General features: G+C 55.7%; 5 protein-coding genes across 5 annotated transcripts; 4 read left to right on the top strand and 1 right to left on the bottom strand.

The window, feature by feature from the left end:
• Nucleotides 1-9: 9 nt before the first annotated feature.
• Nucleotides 10-2,384, top strand: B0I36DRAFT_3182 (major facilitator superfamily domain-containing protein). Its single transcript, XM_046153258.1, has 6 exons — nucleotides 10-149; nucleotides 240-556; nucleotides 633-1,030; nucleotides 1,095-1,156; nucleotides 1,217-1,792; nucleotides 1,897-2,384. Exons 2-6 carry the CDS (start codon nucleotides 258-260, stop codon nucleotides 2,149-2,151), a joined length of 1,590 nt encoding a protein of 529 aa, XP_046017951.1. The 5' UTR covers nucleotides 10-149; nucleotides 240-257; the 3' UTR covers nucleotides 2,152-2,384.
• Nucleotides 2,385-2,598: 214 nt separating this feature from the next.
• B0I36DRAFT_3200 (uncharacterized protein) lies at nucleotides 2,599-5,257 on the top strand. Its single transcript, XM_046153489.1, has 3 exons — nucleotides 2,599-3,166; nucleotides 3,225-3,862; nucleotides 3,930-5,257. The coding sequence occupies exons 1-3, from the start codon at nucleotides 2,702-2,704 to the stop codon at nucleotides 5,140-5,142; spliced, it is 2,316 nt and encodes a 771-aa protein (XP_046017952.1). The 5' UTR covers nucleotides 2,599-2,701; the 3' UTR covers nucleotides 5,143-5,257.
• Nucleotides 5,258-7,802: 2,545 nt separating this feature from the next.
• On the bottom strand, nucleotides 7,803-9,956 carry B0I36DRAFT_309571 (putative mannosyl-3-phosphoglycerate synthase). The gene has a single exon (XM_046152148.1). It carries the CDS (start codon nucleotides 9,586-9,588, stop codon nucleotides 8,263-8,265), a length of 1,326 nt encoding a protein of 441 aa, XP_046017953.1. The 5' UTR covers nucleotides 9,589-9,956; the 3' UTR covers nucleotides 7,803-8,262.
• B0I36DRAFT_309572 (uncharacterized protein) lies at nucleotides 9,957-10,654 on the top strand. Its single transcript, XM_046152149.1, has 2 exons — nucleotides 9,957-10,194; nucleotides 10,258-10,654. Exons 1-2 carry the CDS (start codon nucleotides 10,025-10,027, stop codon nucleotides 10,427-10,429), a joined length of 342 nt encoding a protein of 113 aa, XP_046017954.1. The 5' UTR covers nucleotides 9,957-10,024; the 3' UTR covers nucleotides 10,430-10,654.
• Nucleotides 10,655-11,323: 669 nt separating this feature from the next.
• B0I36DRAFT_309573 (uncharacterized protein) lies at nucleotides 11,324-12,185 on the top strand. Its single transcript, XM_046152150.1, has one exon. It carries the CDS (start codon nucleotides 11,589-11,591, stop codon nucleotides 11,802-11,804), a length of 216 nt encoding a protein of 71 aa, XP_046017955.1. The 5' UTR covers nucleotides 11,324-11,588; the 3' UTR covers nucleotides 11,805-12,185.
• Nucleotides 12,186-13,454: the final 1,269 nt, after the last annotated feature.

Genomic DNA, 13,454 nt, shown 5'->3' on the forward strand with positions numbered 1-13,454 from the left:
ATTCCCAATCGGATACCGTTTACCTCGACAGTCTCGCCACGCAAAGGCTTCCTGACGAGCACATCAGTCCTGAAAACAACATTTATCGTCTTTTCCTCCCCATCGGATATCTGTGGTGGCTTTAAACGGAAAGGAAAGCTGTCCATTTCGTAAGTTGACGGCTCTGGTCAACAGACTTCTCGCAAAAACGCGGACGTGGACGTCTAGGCTAAGTGCAAATTGTTCTGCCCTCCATGCAGCGAAGCGAGGACGCAAATATGCCCAGCGGCAACGACGATCAACACGACGTCGAATCGCAGCAGCACCAGCAGCAGCATTCCGACAGCGGCTCGGAAACGGCCCATGCTCCTCACGAAGATGAAGTGCCGGAGAAGCAGCCCGAACCGGAAGACCAGCTCCGCACTAGTCCCAAAGGACCAGGTGAAGATAGCAACAATGCTCAAGACCCGAACCTGGTTACGTGGGACGGCCCAGACGACCCAGAGAACCCGCTCAACTGGTCATCGTCCAAGCGGTGGACTACAGTGGCGGTTGTAAGCTACTTGACATTCTTGGCGTAGGTTTTGGTACTCCTTACTCATGGTCATGCGTAGAGACCACAATCTTGATTTAACTCATTTCTGTGCTCGCAGGCCCTTGAGCTCGACCGTGCCAGCACCAACGGTCCCTTATATCATCAAGGACTTTGCCGTGGCCGACCCAAAGACCGAAGGCACACTCGTCACGACGATTTACATTCTCGCCTACGTCTTTGGCCCGTTACTCATCGCACCTTTGTCAGAGCTCTACGGGCGCCTGCCACTATACCATGCTTGCAATACCCTGTATCTTGTCTTCAGCATCGCTTGCGCAGTTGCTGGCAACATGAGCTCGCTCATTGCGTTTCGTTTCCTGGCCGGTCTTGCATCGTCTTGCCCTCTGACGATCGGGGCTGGTTCGATTGCCGACATTGTCCCTCTCCGGCGGCGCGGACTGGCCATGACATTCTGGGTAATGGGGCCCCTTGTTGGCCCGACCATTGGCCCTCTTGGTGAGTTTGTTTCCGCGTGACTCTGGCGAAGAGAGTTGTAGTAACGAAAAGGATGACAAAACAGCTGGTGGCTATCTGGCCGAGTCGCGGGGATGGCGATGGGTGTTCTGGTTAATATCGATCTTGGTAAGTTTAGGTCTTGTCTTGGAACATCGCATCCCGCTTACAGCTTGATGTCACGTACAGGCGGCTCTAGGCTGGATCCTGGGATTCATCTTTCTCCGAGAGTCATACGCGACGGTCATCCTGAAGCGCAAGGCAGCTCGACTTCGCAAAGAAACTGGAAACATGGACCTGGTCTCAGCCCTCGATACTGGCCGCAGCCCGCGCCAGCTCTTCGCCTTCTCCATTGTCCGACCGCTCAAGATGCTCTTGTTCCAGCCCATAGTCCTCATGACATCTGCAAACATGGCCATGATCTACGGCTACCTTTACCTCTTGTTCACGACCTTTCCTCGTGTTTTTGGTGGGCAGTATGGCTTCTCGACAGGCTCCGTGGGACTTGCATATCTCGGTGTGGGCTTGGGTTCGTTCCTGGGCTTGATATTGACGGGCGCCTTCTCGGACCGGACAGTCGCAGCGCTCACCAAGCGCAACGGTGGCGTCCACAAGGCGGAATTCAGGCTACCGCCCATGTTTGTCGGTGCATTCTTGGTTCCGGCCGGGCTCTTCGTGTATGGATGGACTGCAGAAGCCCACGCTCATTGGATCTTGCCCATTATCGGCAGTGCGATTCTCGGATTCGGGATGATGACCATTTTTGTAAGTGATCCTGCGCGCTGGCATGACGCTGCACCCCAGTGTTTTTTTGAACGACCGGCGGCCCAAGGGACTCTGTGGGTGTTTGTGTGGCTGACCAAAAGCAGACACCGTCAACCACATACATCATTGACGCCTTCACCGTGTATGCAGCCTCTGGCACAGCGGCGGCAACGGTACTGCGTTCCATCCTGGGCGCCGTCCTGCCGCTGGCTGGCGAGCCGATGTACGATGCTCTGGGGCTGGGCTGGGGCACCTCGGTGCTCGCTTTTATCGCCGTCGCGTTCACCCCCGTCCCGTTTGTATTCTGGATTTATGGCGAGAGGATTCGCAAGAGTGAGCGGTTCCGCATGGATCTATAGGAGCTGATGAAAGACACATCCATTCGGGCGTCTTGAGCATGTGGCATGGGTATTAGGAACAAGCAATTCTTTGGACTTGCTGTTGCTGGTGGAGCCAAAGATGGTGTGCATTTTGGAGGACCAGGAATGCATGACTGGTAGAAGTGCAGAATGACAGGCAAAGGGTTCACGCCTTGAGGAAGACATAATACTAGATAGAATTAATGCAAGCCGCTTCTGGCGATCTCAAGCAGTGCAATGGTGCTTCTTTGGTAGCTGCCACGTGCGAGTGAGGTGACTGCTCAAGTGGTGTTTGGGGTGCAGCGCATGCAAGGATCTGCTGCAAGGCAGCTGCGCCCTGTGCCTGATTCGTGGTCCGCGGAAAGCCCGCGGGGCTGCAGCTGTAAGTCAAGGCACCCTGGTCACGGCACACCACCACCATCTGGCATTGCCCATCACTTCAACCTTCTTTTGCAAAACTGACATTTCCATTCCCTCTTCTTCGCCATGAGCTACTAGACTCGAGTGCTGCCGGAGAGCATTTAGCACGTGCCTCCAGCCGAGACGCGCCATGCCAAAATCGCCCACGTCCGCGCGTTTGCACCCGCGGCAGCGTCCAGTGTCGTGTCGCTTCTGCCGCACGCGGAAGCTGCGATGCAGCAGGGAGGCACCGTGCTCAAACTGTGTATCCCGCGACATTCACTGCGACCTCGTCCAGCCAGCTCCTCAGCCAGTCGCAGCAGACTGCACTCCATCTTGCCATGCGACTAGCAGCACTGAAGCTCGGCTGCTCGAGCGCATCCAGATCCTCGAGCAACAGCTCTCTGACTGCAAGACCACCATCTCCAAGGGCAAGCTCGATGCGACCATAACCCCTGTTGTAACAACTGCGGCGGCTGCTGCGCATTTCTCCACGCCCGAGAGCCTTGATGAGGTCTCTCAGGCGCCCTGGCCTCCGCCAGCAGCCGCCACGCTCGACAACCTCGACAGTGATGAGGCGTGGCTCGAAACTCTGTACAGTGGGCAAGAATGCGCCGTTGGTGTCCCTTTCTAAGCTCCTAAATCGGAGAGATTCTGGCTAATTGGAGACACAGGTACCTCGGCCTCTCGACCGAATTTCCTTTCGAATGTGCCCTCTTGGGCACATCGGCACAGCTGATTCCTCTGGGCATCCTGGTCCTAGAAGAGTTCATTTCCCTACTCCAGCAGAGGCCGATGTCCTTGTCGAAAGATACATCCAGCACATTAACCACATTCATCACACCATACACGTACCTTCTCTCCGCAACGTCGTACGCAGTGTGTATGCTTGCCTCGAACGCCAAGCAACTATCCAACCGGGACCGGCTGCTCTTGTCCTGGCTGTATTGGCAAGTGGTGCCTACTGCTTCAATATCGCCGAGGACATTTGTACTGTGGGTTTCCATGACCCTCAAAGTGCACGGCAGCAGGCCATGAGTTGGGTGCGAGACGTGGAGGACATCATCGACATTGCTCATCGCGTCACCAAGGTCTCAATCGAAGGCTGCCAAGCGCTCATTGTCGCTTTCTTTGTCCTCGCCGATACCGAAGGCCTGTCCTTGCGTTGCCGTTCAAACGTGAATTTGGCAATGCTACTTGCCCGGCAACTTGGGCTCCACCAAATAGACGGTGTTGACGCTGGCAAATGCAAGGATCCAGTACTTGAGGAGACTGGCCGATGTGTGTGGTGGTACATTGTTGCCACTGACTGGTTTGTACCCCGTTTGGACACGAAACTGCGGTTGACTTGTTGCTGACATTCCTTGGGACCCCCGAAGGATCATGTCCCAGAGACTCACCGGCGTCGATAGAAACGTATACCTTTGCAATCCGCGGCATATGGCTGTAAAGAAGCCCATGAACATCGATGATGATGATCTTGCTACAAGAGGACCTGCCGCCGCCAAGTCTCTCTCATGGCCAACTTGTAAAGCCTACACACTGCAGAGAATTCGCCTTGCCGAAATCACACGGAAGATATCGGATCGTGCAGCAATAATCGGCAATGACTTACAAGAAGCGGCCTACGAAGCAGTTCTCGAGCTCGACCTTGAAATGCAGCAAATGCTTGACGAGCTGCCTGCTTATTTCAGACAAGCTGTGCCTGCTCTGATGGAAACATACAACCTCGATAGAACGCAAGCATCGAAGCTCCGTCAACAGGGTCACCTGATCTACAATCACATAATCTCCCAAAGAGCCGCACTCCATTTCCCTTGGTTCCTTCGCGCCAACAAAGACAAGCGATACGCCCCTTCCAGAGATATCTGCTTACTCTGTGCACGACAGACGGTCTTGATGGAAGCGGAGGTGGAAGTTGCTGGTCTCTCCGCAACTGCACAGTACAAGTTTGTCTGTGTGCTTATGGCCCTCTTCCGCGCAGCAGTCGTGCTCGTTGTGCAATTTTGTCGGTCCAAGACGAGTGACGGGTCTTCGAGCCGCGCTCGCCTGCGGCAAGAGATTATGGAAGCTTTGACTATACTTGAGACTGCGAAGGAACACTCGGAAACGGCATGTCGATCCTTCGAGTCGCTTTGCGCGGTAATGCGGAAGCACCGCATCTCAGCAAGGGACACGAGGGTGGATGCCAGCATAAATGATAAGACTTTAGGTGCTTGCGATCCTGATATGACACAAACCGAGGATTACAGAAGGTGTCCCACGCCTAAAGTAGCACGTGGAAGAACCCTGGAAGGAACAGACAGCTCGACCACAATATTTCACGGGGCCTTCAACAGCGAGCCAACAACGACTGCCCTGGATGGGACTGATGCCACGGAAGCCAGTACATATCGCCATGATGTCAATGTTGACGCTAGCGACATATTCGGCGACGCCGGCACCTCGATCCCTGCCTCTTTCGAGATAGACTTCCCGCCAGACTCTTTCTCTTATCAACTCAATAAGTTTGCGGAGAGCCTTGAGGCCGACCCTATGGGTCTGGCAGAGCTGACTTGGAGCAATGTCTTTGCTGGGTGGGGCGGAGCTTGAGGGTGTGCTGTTAGAACATTCAAGATGTGTTCGGAGAATCCTGTCTTCCGGCCAGGGAAGCAGTATCGCTGTGAGAGCATAGTCAATCGCGTGCCTTCGGCTATACCTGCCTCGACGCAGAAAATGTTGTGATGGACAAGCACCTCGCAGTGACACGGAGTCGACTTCTGCATCTGGAAACATGTACGTGGCTCGGTGTCGGACGCGTGAGAAGGGACAAGGATTTTGTTTACGGTGTCGAACCGAAGAGGTCGCTTGCCGTCGGAAGAGGCGAAGTGCGGCAGCATTGCATGTCAGAACAGGGCTCGACAGCTGCAATTTGTCTCCAATCCGATCTCAAGCCTGCAGCGATGGCTGGCCGTGGGGCTAGGTGTTGGGGGCCGCTGTGAGATTCGCAAGGGTGCTTGCAGGGCTCGATGCGTGCATCGCCCTTTACCGTCAGCACTAGGGACGAAGTCCGACAGGGTCGAGCCTGAGGCCTCATATACAAAGTCCTTTTGCCATTTTGTGTTTACCGACAAGCTCGACCCTGTTCGTAGTGAGAGTGGTGTTCAGGCCTTGTCGAAGAGGAAGCAGACACCACCATGGCAGGATGCGCGCGGGGAACCGAAGATTGAAGCACAATCCGCCTGCTCGGGTTCCAATGGCGATTCGCATTGTTCTGGCCCACAGGAGATAGTTCCGGTGTGACAGAGCGGCGAGCTGTTTCATTGGCATGGTTGTGGCAGTTGCGCTGGGCTGTGATACCGGGGGGCTGGCACCAACGGTGCGACCAAGGATCAGGGATCTCGTCACCAACCATGTGGAAAAGTGTCTGGAAACGGCAATGTGGAGACAGAGAGTCCCCACTCGGATCCGCACGGCAACAGAGCCAGGCTGAAACCTCGCCGGGAGGGGGCTGCCTCAGCAATGTCAAAGTTGTTCATCCCTTGGTATCAACTCCAGCGCCTTCCTCGTGCAGAGCATGGATATCATGAGCGCAGCGGTATTTGTGGAACCTCGTTTGGGGGCCGGACTGCGACGCTGTGGCGGGAGGGCGATTCTGCCTCGCGGGCTCAGGCACCGCTGACTACTTGGCAAGCCCTGCCAAGTTTGAAGAATCTCACCACCCTCTCGTTCGCATGCCCGGATGCTGGGCACGTTTCGGTAGCTGGCTTGCTTCGAAAGTGCATTGCTGTTGCATGCAGGGGTACTTTCGGACATTTGTCCAAGGCTAGAAAATAGTACTTTGTACGTTGAGGCCTACTAATGTAAGTGAGCGAGCTCATGGACGAGCAATGCCTCGAGCCTGCTTTCCAGTCAGCCCTCGTAGTGTCTGGGTATCTCGAAAGGCCAAGGTCCAATCCTTGGTAGCATATTCAGCATGGTTACACGAACACGTGCGGCAGATTCAGATAGACTATATTAGGACGAATCTGATAGGTCCGAATTACGACGGTGCCAAGTCAACCAGGTTCTAAGTCATCCATCCGCCCGCAACCTTCCTATCTTCTTGATATGCTTTCCAGGTTTCATTTCCGTGAGTCACGTTCCTATCCACCAAGTAGACTCCATGGGGGAATCATAAGACTTGCAAAATCCCTATCTTGCCGCAGGGCCCTCCCCGTCCCGTCTCGTATTTTGGATTTTTGGACTTTTGCGGACCGCCGACGACGGAGATTCGCACCACATGCTTGCATTAAACATCGTCATTGCTTGATTCTTTCGCCTTCCCGTGATGGTGAATATTGATAATGATTAAAATAAAATAAAAAGGAATTCCCTTGTTTTTTTGGTTAAATTTCTGTTTTCATGTTGTAATTCTAGCACTTGCTCTTCTTTTTTTTTCTTCTCTTTTTTCCCCTTTCTTTTTTGGGCTGCTATGCCGCCATCATAGATTGGTATATACTCTCTTTCATTCTCACAACTCCCAGTGGAACATCCTCAACGCTCATTCTGACAAAAAAAATGTAAAACTCTGTAATGAAAAACCGCGTTTGACCCCCCCTCGCCGTCTGAGGTCTTTCACCCTCCTCGCCTCCCCCATTCCAACAGGCAATCACATGGCAAGTTACATGCCGTGAAGGGGGACCCGAAGCTTCTTTCTCTTCACACAAAATAATTGGGTTACGCATATCTGTCTAAGGCATCTAAGGCGCCTCCACAACCCCAACCCAACAATAAGCCGACATGACTCGACCTGGCGCGCGCCCGTGCACTCTTATCATGAATAATTGCACAAAGATTGGGGGGGGAAGTTGGGCACATGACATGGCCCGTTGACTCCCAGTATAAGTAACGGCGGCCAGGCTACAGCCTCGCAGCCTCGCGCGCGTGCTGGTAGTGAGTAACAAGAGTCCAGTCATCCACTCAGCCACCTGCAACCTCACGGCGCCCTCCTTGTCGTGTGCACGTGCGCACAGCCTTGCAGCCTTGACCAGGGGGCGGGATCTCTGTCATTCGCACAGGGGCAATATCACCTAGTAGATAGCAATCACGCCGGTTCAAACTTCCCAGCGGGAAAAGAGTCATACGGAACCCAACGCGCGTCACCAACAAACACCATCTGAGCTTCAGTCTGATCCTCCCCTAGGCAGAAGGGCTAGGCAGATAACGCCTTCTCGGCCACTGCGTAGGATGCAAAACATTCACATAAATAGACCGCCACGGCTCGCATTCTGTTTCTGGTGGGAGAAAAAGTATATAATGTAATGATGATGACGAAAGCCTGATACATTATGGAGTATTTAACAAGTCGAAAAAAAAAACGGCAAGCCGCCAGTTGCCCCGCCCGCGAAAAAGACCAGCAAAAGACCCGCCAACCACCCGCAAGGAAAAACGGTGCATCGCTACACCATGCATGCTGGTCTAGAACAGAATTCGAAGAGAAGAAAAGGCCGGCGGAGTATATACTCGACGTCGACACCAAAAAGAACGGAAACACGCCCGCATCCTCCCGCTCTCGCTCGTTTGCGCCACATCAACCATGCTATGCATCAAAACAACAACAAACAGCAACCATCCCAGGGTGCCAGGGCCAGAGGAGCATTGAAGCCTCTGCCAAAGAATGAGTTTGTGAGGAGATTGTTGAAACAGAGAGAGAAAAGGAAACGTGAGTGGCCACTTGTCCACCAAGCAACTTTAAAGTCGACTTATTAATGATGCCTCCATGGGCATCGACTCGGGAAGGAATTGACGGAAACTCGTCGAGTTGGATGTGAGGAGATCAAAGAAGACTCCAAAGTCCAGGTTGCCGACTGGCGGGTAGATCTGCGCACAAGGCGGTCGTTCGCCACTCAGCAGATCTTCCTGGTCCTCCATGAACTTGGCAAGCTCGGCGCGAAGAGCCTTCGGGGTCAATGGCGAGTGGTACAAGACATTCAGGCCCTGCATCTGCATCCTCCTGACATGGCCTTCGCCCTTGCTGCTGTCGTGGAAGTGTGGATTTCGCGTCTCGATCTGCAGGACCTGGACAATGCCTGAATCAGAGCGCGCGAGCGATGGGACAGGGGGCCCGACCGGGGTGGCCTGGGCAGTCATTGGCACTCCGGCTTTTGCTGGGAGCATGGTTGCCGCCGGGGAGGGTTTTGATGTCGACTTGCCATATTGCTCGAGGATGTTGAGAAGCTCATAGGGCTCAATGGCGAAGCCACCAGCGAGACGAAGCTTCAGGCCAAGCTCAAGCGTCATGGCGTGTTCACCAGCATTGCCGGTGACGATGAGCTCAGAGTTGGGATCGTCTGTGTATTCGTTGAGGAGTTTGTTGAACCACTCATTGACGACTATTGAGCTGCGGCCGCGCTTGTCGAAGCACAGCCGGCCATCTCGCACCTTTGGCTTTGAGTTCCAAGAAATGCGCACCATGGCGCGGGGGGATTTGGCTGCGTAAAGACCGGCCGCAAAGACTCTGCAGTACTCGTTGACGGAACCGGGAACAAAGTTGTCGGCATCAACATAACCGATATACTTGCGTTTCGTCAGGGCCGCCAGAGCCATGCCGATGATCATCGCTTCACCCTTGCCGGGATGGATGGTGCCAGAGCTTGACACCAGCTCAGGCATCCCCGCCTGACGGAATGCCTCGGCGGCCTCAGGGTCTTTCTGGTGGATGATCATGGCAGCTCTTTGTGTCACGGCGCAAAACTCTTCAAGGAGTGCGACCTCTGCGCCATAATTGTCGACAGGAGATCTGGAGCTGTTGGAGACAATGATGACGAGGCAGTCATGAGGGATCCCAGACAAGACACCTTCGATGACTTGGACATCCTCGTCCATGCACGCAATGACGATGACCATCTGCGACTGTATTGTCGCCAAGGCGTCCGCAGAGATGATGACATCCCCGCTGGCCGTCACAGGGACGGGGCGGCGGGTGTTTGAAGCACTGTCGATCTCAATGACACGTTGTACAGGACTGATCTGCACACGGCCAAAGAGCTCGCAAGGTATAAGCGGGCCTAGCCTCATGGCGATGTTGCCGTTGGGCAAGTTGATTCGGAGACGACTGGCGGTCCTCGTGAGGTTGAGACGATGGTGTTGGCAGCTATGCCGGTTGCCTCTCGGCGGATTCGAGTTCGGTAGTGGTTGGCAATATGAATGAAGAATGTGGCAGGCTGGATGGGCAATCAAAGGGTTTCAACTAGGCAGAAGCGCCAGGAGGGAGGCCAATATACGACGACGACGGACAACGAGGGAAGGCTAGAGCTAGGTCGATGGCCAGGACTGTATAGCAGGGAGATATCTGGTGGGTGGTGTTGGTCGAGGTCCAAGGATATTTCTGCCTGACATGAGGGTGAGGCCGTCCTTATACTCCTTTACCCGTGGCGGCGTATACGGCTCGCCAGGGCAGCCTAGGCGGCCCTGGAATAGCGCCGGGCCGCACAGCACAGAGGACGTCGGATTCATGTCTCGGGAGGTGACACAACGGGGAGAGCGCACCTGTGCCGTGGGCAAGCTCGAAGCTAGGGGTGGAGGCTCTGAGAACCAATCGGCCGGGCAGGCATTCTGCGTGGGGCGTGCGAGTGCTGGCAGGCGGCGGCGGAAGCTCAGTCTCGTGATTGCGGGCAAGGTACACTCCCCAGGGGAGCAAGTAAGCCTCAGCGTGGGTTGAGCATCATGGCCCATGGGATGGCATACCTGGGTCGAGGGCGCCGCGGCGCTGGGGTGGGCAAAGGGCCGGGGGTCCTGGTCTGCGGTCGGTGAGAGGGCGTGCGGACGAGCAGTGCCTCGCTGCTGGCTGGCTGGCAGAGTGCCGAGTCCTGTCCCAAAGGTCCTGAGCCAGCCTGGAAAACTGGGGACGCGCGATTGAGTCACCTGCCTGCCGGCGCACCACGACGTCGAGATGCACGCCGGCACCGGCGACGGCAGCAAAGGCTCGGTGGGATGCAGAGGCTGCGATGTGAGCTGTTGCGGGACGGTGATGGTGGCCGGCAGAGGTCTAAGACTGAGACGGCGATGCCAGCGTTGGCTTGGCCAGGTTGTTGCTTGCTCGACTGATAGACTGCTGGGTGGTGGATGGAAGGATATTCCCAGGCCTGAGAGCGTTTGCTCATTGCTAATCATACCCCCACCACCCCACTCTATCTACAGGAACTGGAAATCGCTAGTTGCCCACTGCCAAACAAGCCACTCCAGACCAGGCGGCGGCAGCTCCCGACCAGGACGGCACACCCCCGTCACTAGATTGTCAAGTTGCGATTCACGCCCAGCCCCTCCGCGCCTCGGGACTGAGTAGGAACCCCGTTCCTTGCTACTTGAGGGCACGGCCGGGCAGGCGGCAACGGCTCCCGTGCCGTGGCTTGGCCATGGGTGACTCCCAAACAAGGTAAGACATTTGCGACCAAGCCTGGATCAAGCCCAGATGGACCATCGTGCCTTTCTTTCTGGCGGCAGAGGCTATTGCCTGCTGAAAGGATTCCTGCCAGTGGCCGATGGAAACCGTGGAATTTGTGTGACCGTGGACAACAAACACAGGAAGAGAGTTGGGAGGGGGTGCTTGGCGCGAGTTGGCGGAATCAGCCCTATGGGTTGCGCTAGAGCCGTCATTCTGCGGCGGCCACTGAACCATAGGGCCCCTCCCCCTCGGCCAGGCAAGACATAGTTGGCCGGCGAGTGGTGGTGGTGCACAAAGTCTGGCCTCCAAGTCGGCCAGGGCGCTGATTGTGCACAAACAACATCTCTAGGCAATCTGCATCTCGGAATTGTCCCGCGTAAAATCTCCTTGACGTGGCCCGACCCAGCGCTCCGTCCGGTGGGCCTTCCACAGGGCTGAATGTGTGCCTTGGCGTCGGCGCAATCCGTTCCTTCCTCACGGCGCAGGCAGGCGCCAGGGGCCATGTCATGGTCATGCCTTCCTTCCTTGCTACATACCAGGGAGTGACCTGGTCAGCGTAGCGCCCTCCCAGCTGCCTCTCACGGGCATCGTCATCAGCGCCCTCTCTGCTGCAAGTCAACAACCACCACCAGGCATGGCATCCAGCGTCGCTCTCAGGTGTCCATACCATGGCCTCTCCACATCATTCCCACGAACTACGGGGCTGGCGATTCACCGACAGTGGCATCGTCACCAGCACATCCCGCCACGAGGGTGCGCCTGCACAGCCACCAATGTCCACCGAAACCACGGCGTGCTCGTCAAGGGCCACGACTTGCGTCACCGCTGTAGCCCCGAGAAGCGGAATTGAGCCACTACGTCCTCAGTAGGACCCCACGTGCCCTGGGCCGCAGCTCGAGGCCAGTCAGTCCAAGCATCTCCTCAATTCCTACAACGAGCCCTACCGAGTATCAAAGCGGAACCAGACGTCTGCGCCCCGCCACCGCGGCCGCCCCCGCCCGGAGACTCGCTGTCCACCTAGGTTGCCGCTCGGCAGAGATGTCAATTGTTTGCGTCTTGCCTGGGATCGGGGAGCCCCTTGCACGGCCGCCTTGCAAGGATATATTCAATGAGTGCTAGATAAGGACACTCTGGGGGAAGAGAAGGAGGGGGCATCATCCCTGCCTGCCCATGGTCTGGATCGGATTGTGTGAAGTGCCGAAGTCTCGGAGGACTTGGACCCGCCCAGCGTTGTGATTTTGACTCCTTCGGTCATGAATTGCAGGCCAATCAGAAATCCAGCGTAAAGCCTGGCGAATCACAATGGGTAGAACTATGGCCCTTTGGCCATGTGGCCCACCATCAGGCAGCAGGGCCATTGTCCATTTCCAGCACAGCAACATGCCTGGTCGGCGAGATGTCGACGCGGCACTACCCTTTACGGTACCAGCCGACAGGAACAATACTAGGCATATCATTACATGGCCATCCTGTTGGCTAGCCGCGCAGAGTCATGAAACTAGGGCTGACCCTGGCTGCCTGACGGTATCACTCAGAATGACTCTAGTCAGGAGCATGATACATTCGGCTGAACGCGGCATACACAATAATCGAGCTCGGCTACTGCATCCGTGATCGCAGCGTGCGAGACACAGGTAGCTTCCCAGGGGATCAGTACGGGGCTGCCTGGCGACATCTGCAGCGGGATGGAGCAAAGATGCAAAGCACGACAGACAAGAGACATTCCACAAGGCATGCCCCGAGAAAAGCAGGACCATCTGGGTGTCTTGTTAGATGTCATTGACAGGGCACATGCCAGAGTCCCGACACGGAGGAACCTCCACACCAACTTGTCTCGGCTACGCCTGCCCCTGTTCGAGACATCCCAAACTCTCATCTGCGAGGTTGCAGAGCAGCCAGACCCCACCAACACCAGTCCCGAACTACAACTGACCTAACTCCGGCACCCCGGTGATTGAGAAACGTGCGCCTTTACAGTCACTGCCTGCCTGGCTGAGTTCGCACGTCTGCCTGCCCAGGCACTTGTCTGTCTGCCGGCCTGTTGACCAATGAACTCAAATCACATCAACCTTTAGCTCTCTAGCAAGCTGCGCTGCGCCGGCGGGGCTGGCCATGGCTCGATTCTTGCACTTTCATTGTTGACTCAGTATGTTGACTTTCTCTCTGCAGCCTGCAGTCACAAGGACACCGCGGCGCCTCTGACCTTGAACGCCATCGTGGCCTGCCCAGCCAAAACCTTGTGCAGGCGCCGGGGAGGTGCTGACTTGGCTCTATGTTTATTGTTGCAAGGCAAACGCCCTAGAATTGCGACCCAGAAAGCATCAACCAGGACGTGGGCAGCAACCATGTCGAGTGTGCCTTGTTGCGGCTTTATGACGATCCGCCAATCAGATGAGCTGACACAGTATCCAATCAAGGTCGGGGAGATGTCATCTTGGCCCCCAGCATGGGTTGCTCGAGTCCATGCTCATAACCACATGTAATTTTCCATGAATCACTC

This window comes from Microdochium trichocladiopsis (assembly GCF_020744255.1).
Source record: "Microdochium trichocladiopsis strain MPI-CAGE-CH-0230 chromosome Unknown B0I36scaffold_1, whole genome shotgun sequence".
Taxonomy (NCBI): Eukaryota; Fungi; Ascomycota; class Sordariomycetes; order Xylariales; family Microdochiaceae; genus Microdochium; species Microdochium trichocladiopsis.

Coding starts and splice junctions, on each gene's coding strand:
- B0I36DRAFT_3182 (XM_046153258.1), top strand. CDS start 258: ATGCCCAGCGGCAACGACGATCAACACGACGTCGAATCGCAGCAGCAC. Junction 557..632: donor AGCTACTTGACATTCTTGGC/GTAGGTTTTGGT, acceptor CTGTGCTCGCAG/GCCCTTGAGCTCGACCGTGC. Junction 1,157..1,216: donor TCTGGTTAATATCGATCTTG/GTAAGTTTAGGT, acceptor TGTCACGTACAG/GCGGCTCTAGGCTGGATCCT.
- B0I36DRAFT_3200 (XM_046153489.1), top strand. CDS start 2,702: ATGCCAAAATCGCCCACGTCCGCGCGTTTGCACCCGCGGCAGCGTCCA. Junction 3,167..3,224: donor ACAGTGGGCAAGAATGCGCC/GTTGGTGTCCCT, acceptor TTGGAGACACAG/GTACCTCGGCCTCTCGACCG. Junction 3,863..3,929: donor TACATTGTTGCCACTGACTG/GTTTGTACCCCG, acceptor GGACCCCCGAAG/GATCATGTCCCAGAGACTCA.
- B0I36DRAFT_309571 (XM_046152148.1), bottom strand. CDS start 9,588: ATGAGGCTAGGCCCGCTTATACCTTGCGAGCTCTTTGGCCGTGTGCAG.
- B0I36DRAFT_309572 (XM_046152149.1), top strand. CDS start 10,025: ATGTCTCGGGAGGTGACACAACGGGGAGAGCGCACCTGTGCCGTGGGC. Junction 10,195..10,257: donor GTGATTGCGGGCAAGGTACA/CTCCCCAGGGGA, acceptor GGGATGGCATAC/CTGGGTCGAGGGCGCCGCGG.
- B0I36DRAFT_309573 (XM_046152150.1), top strand. CDS start 11,589: ATGGCATCCAGCGTCGCTCTCAGGTGTCCATACCATGGCCTCTCCACA.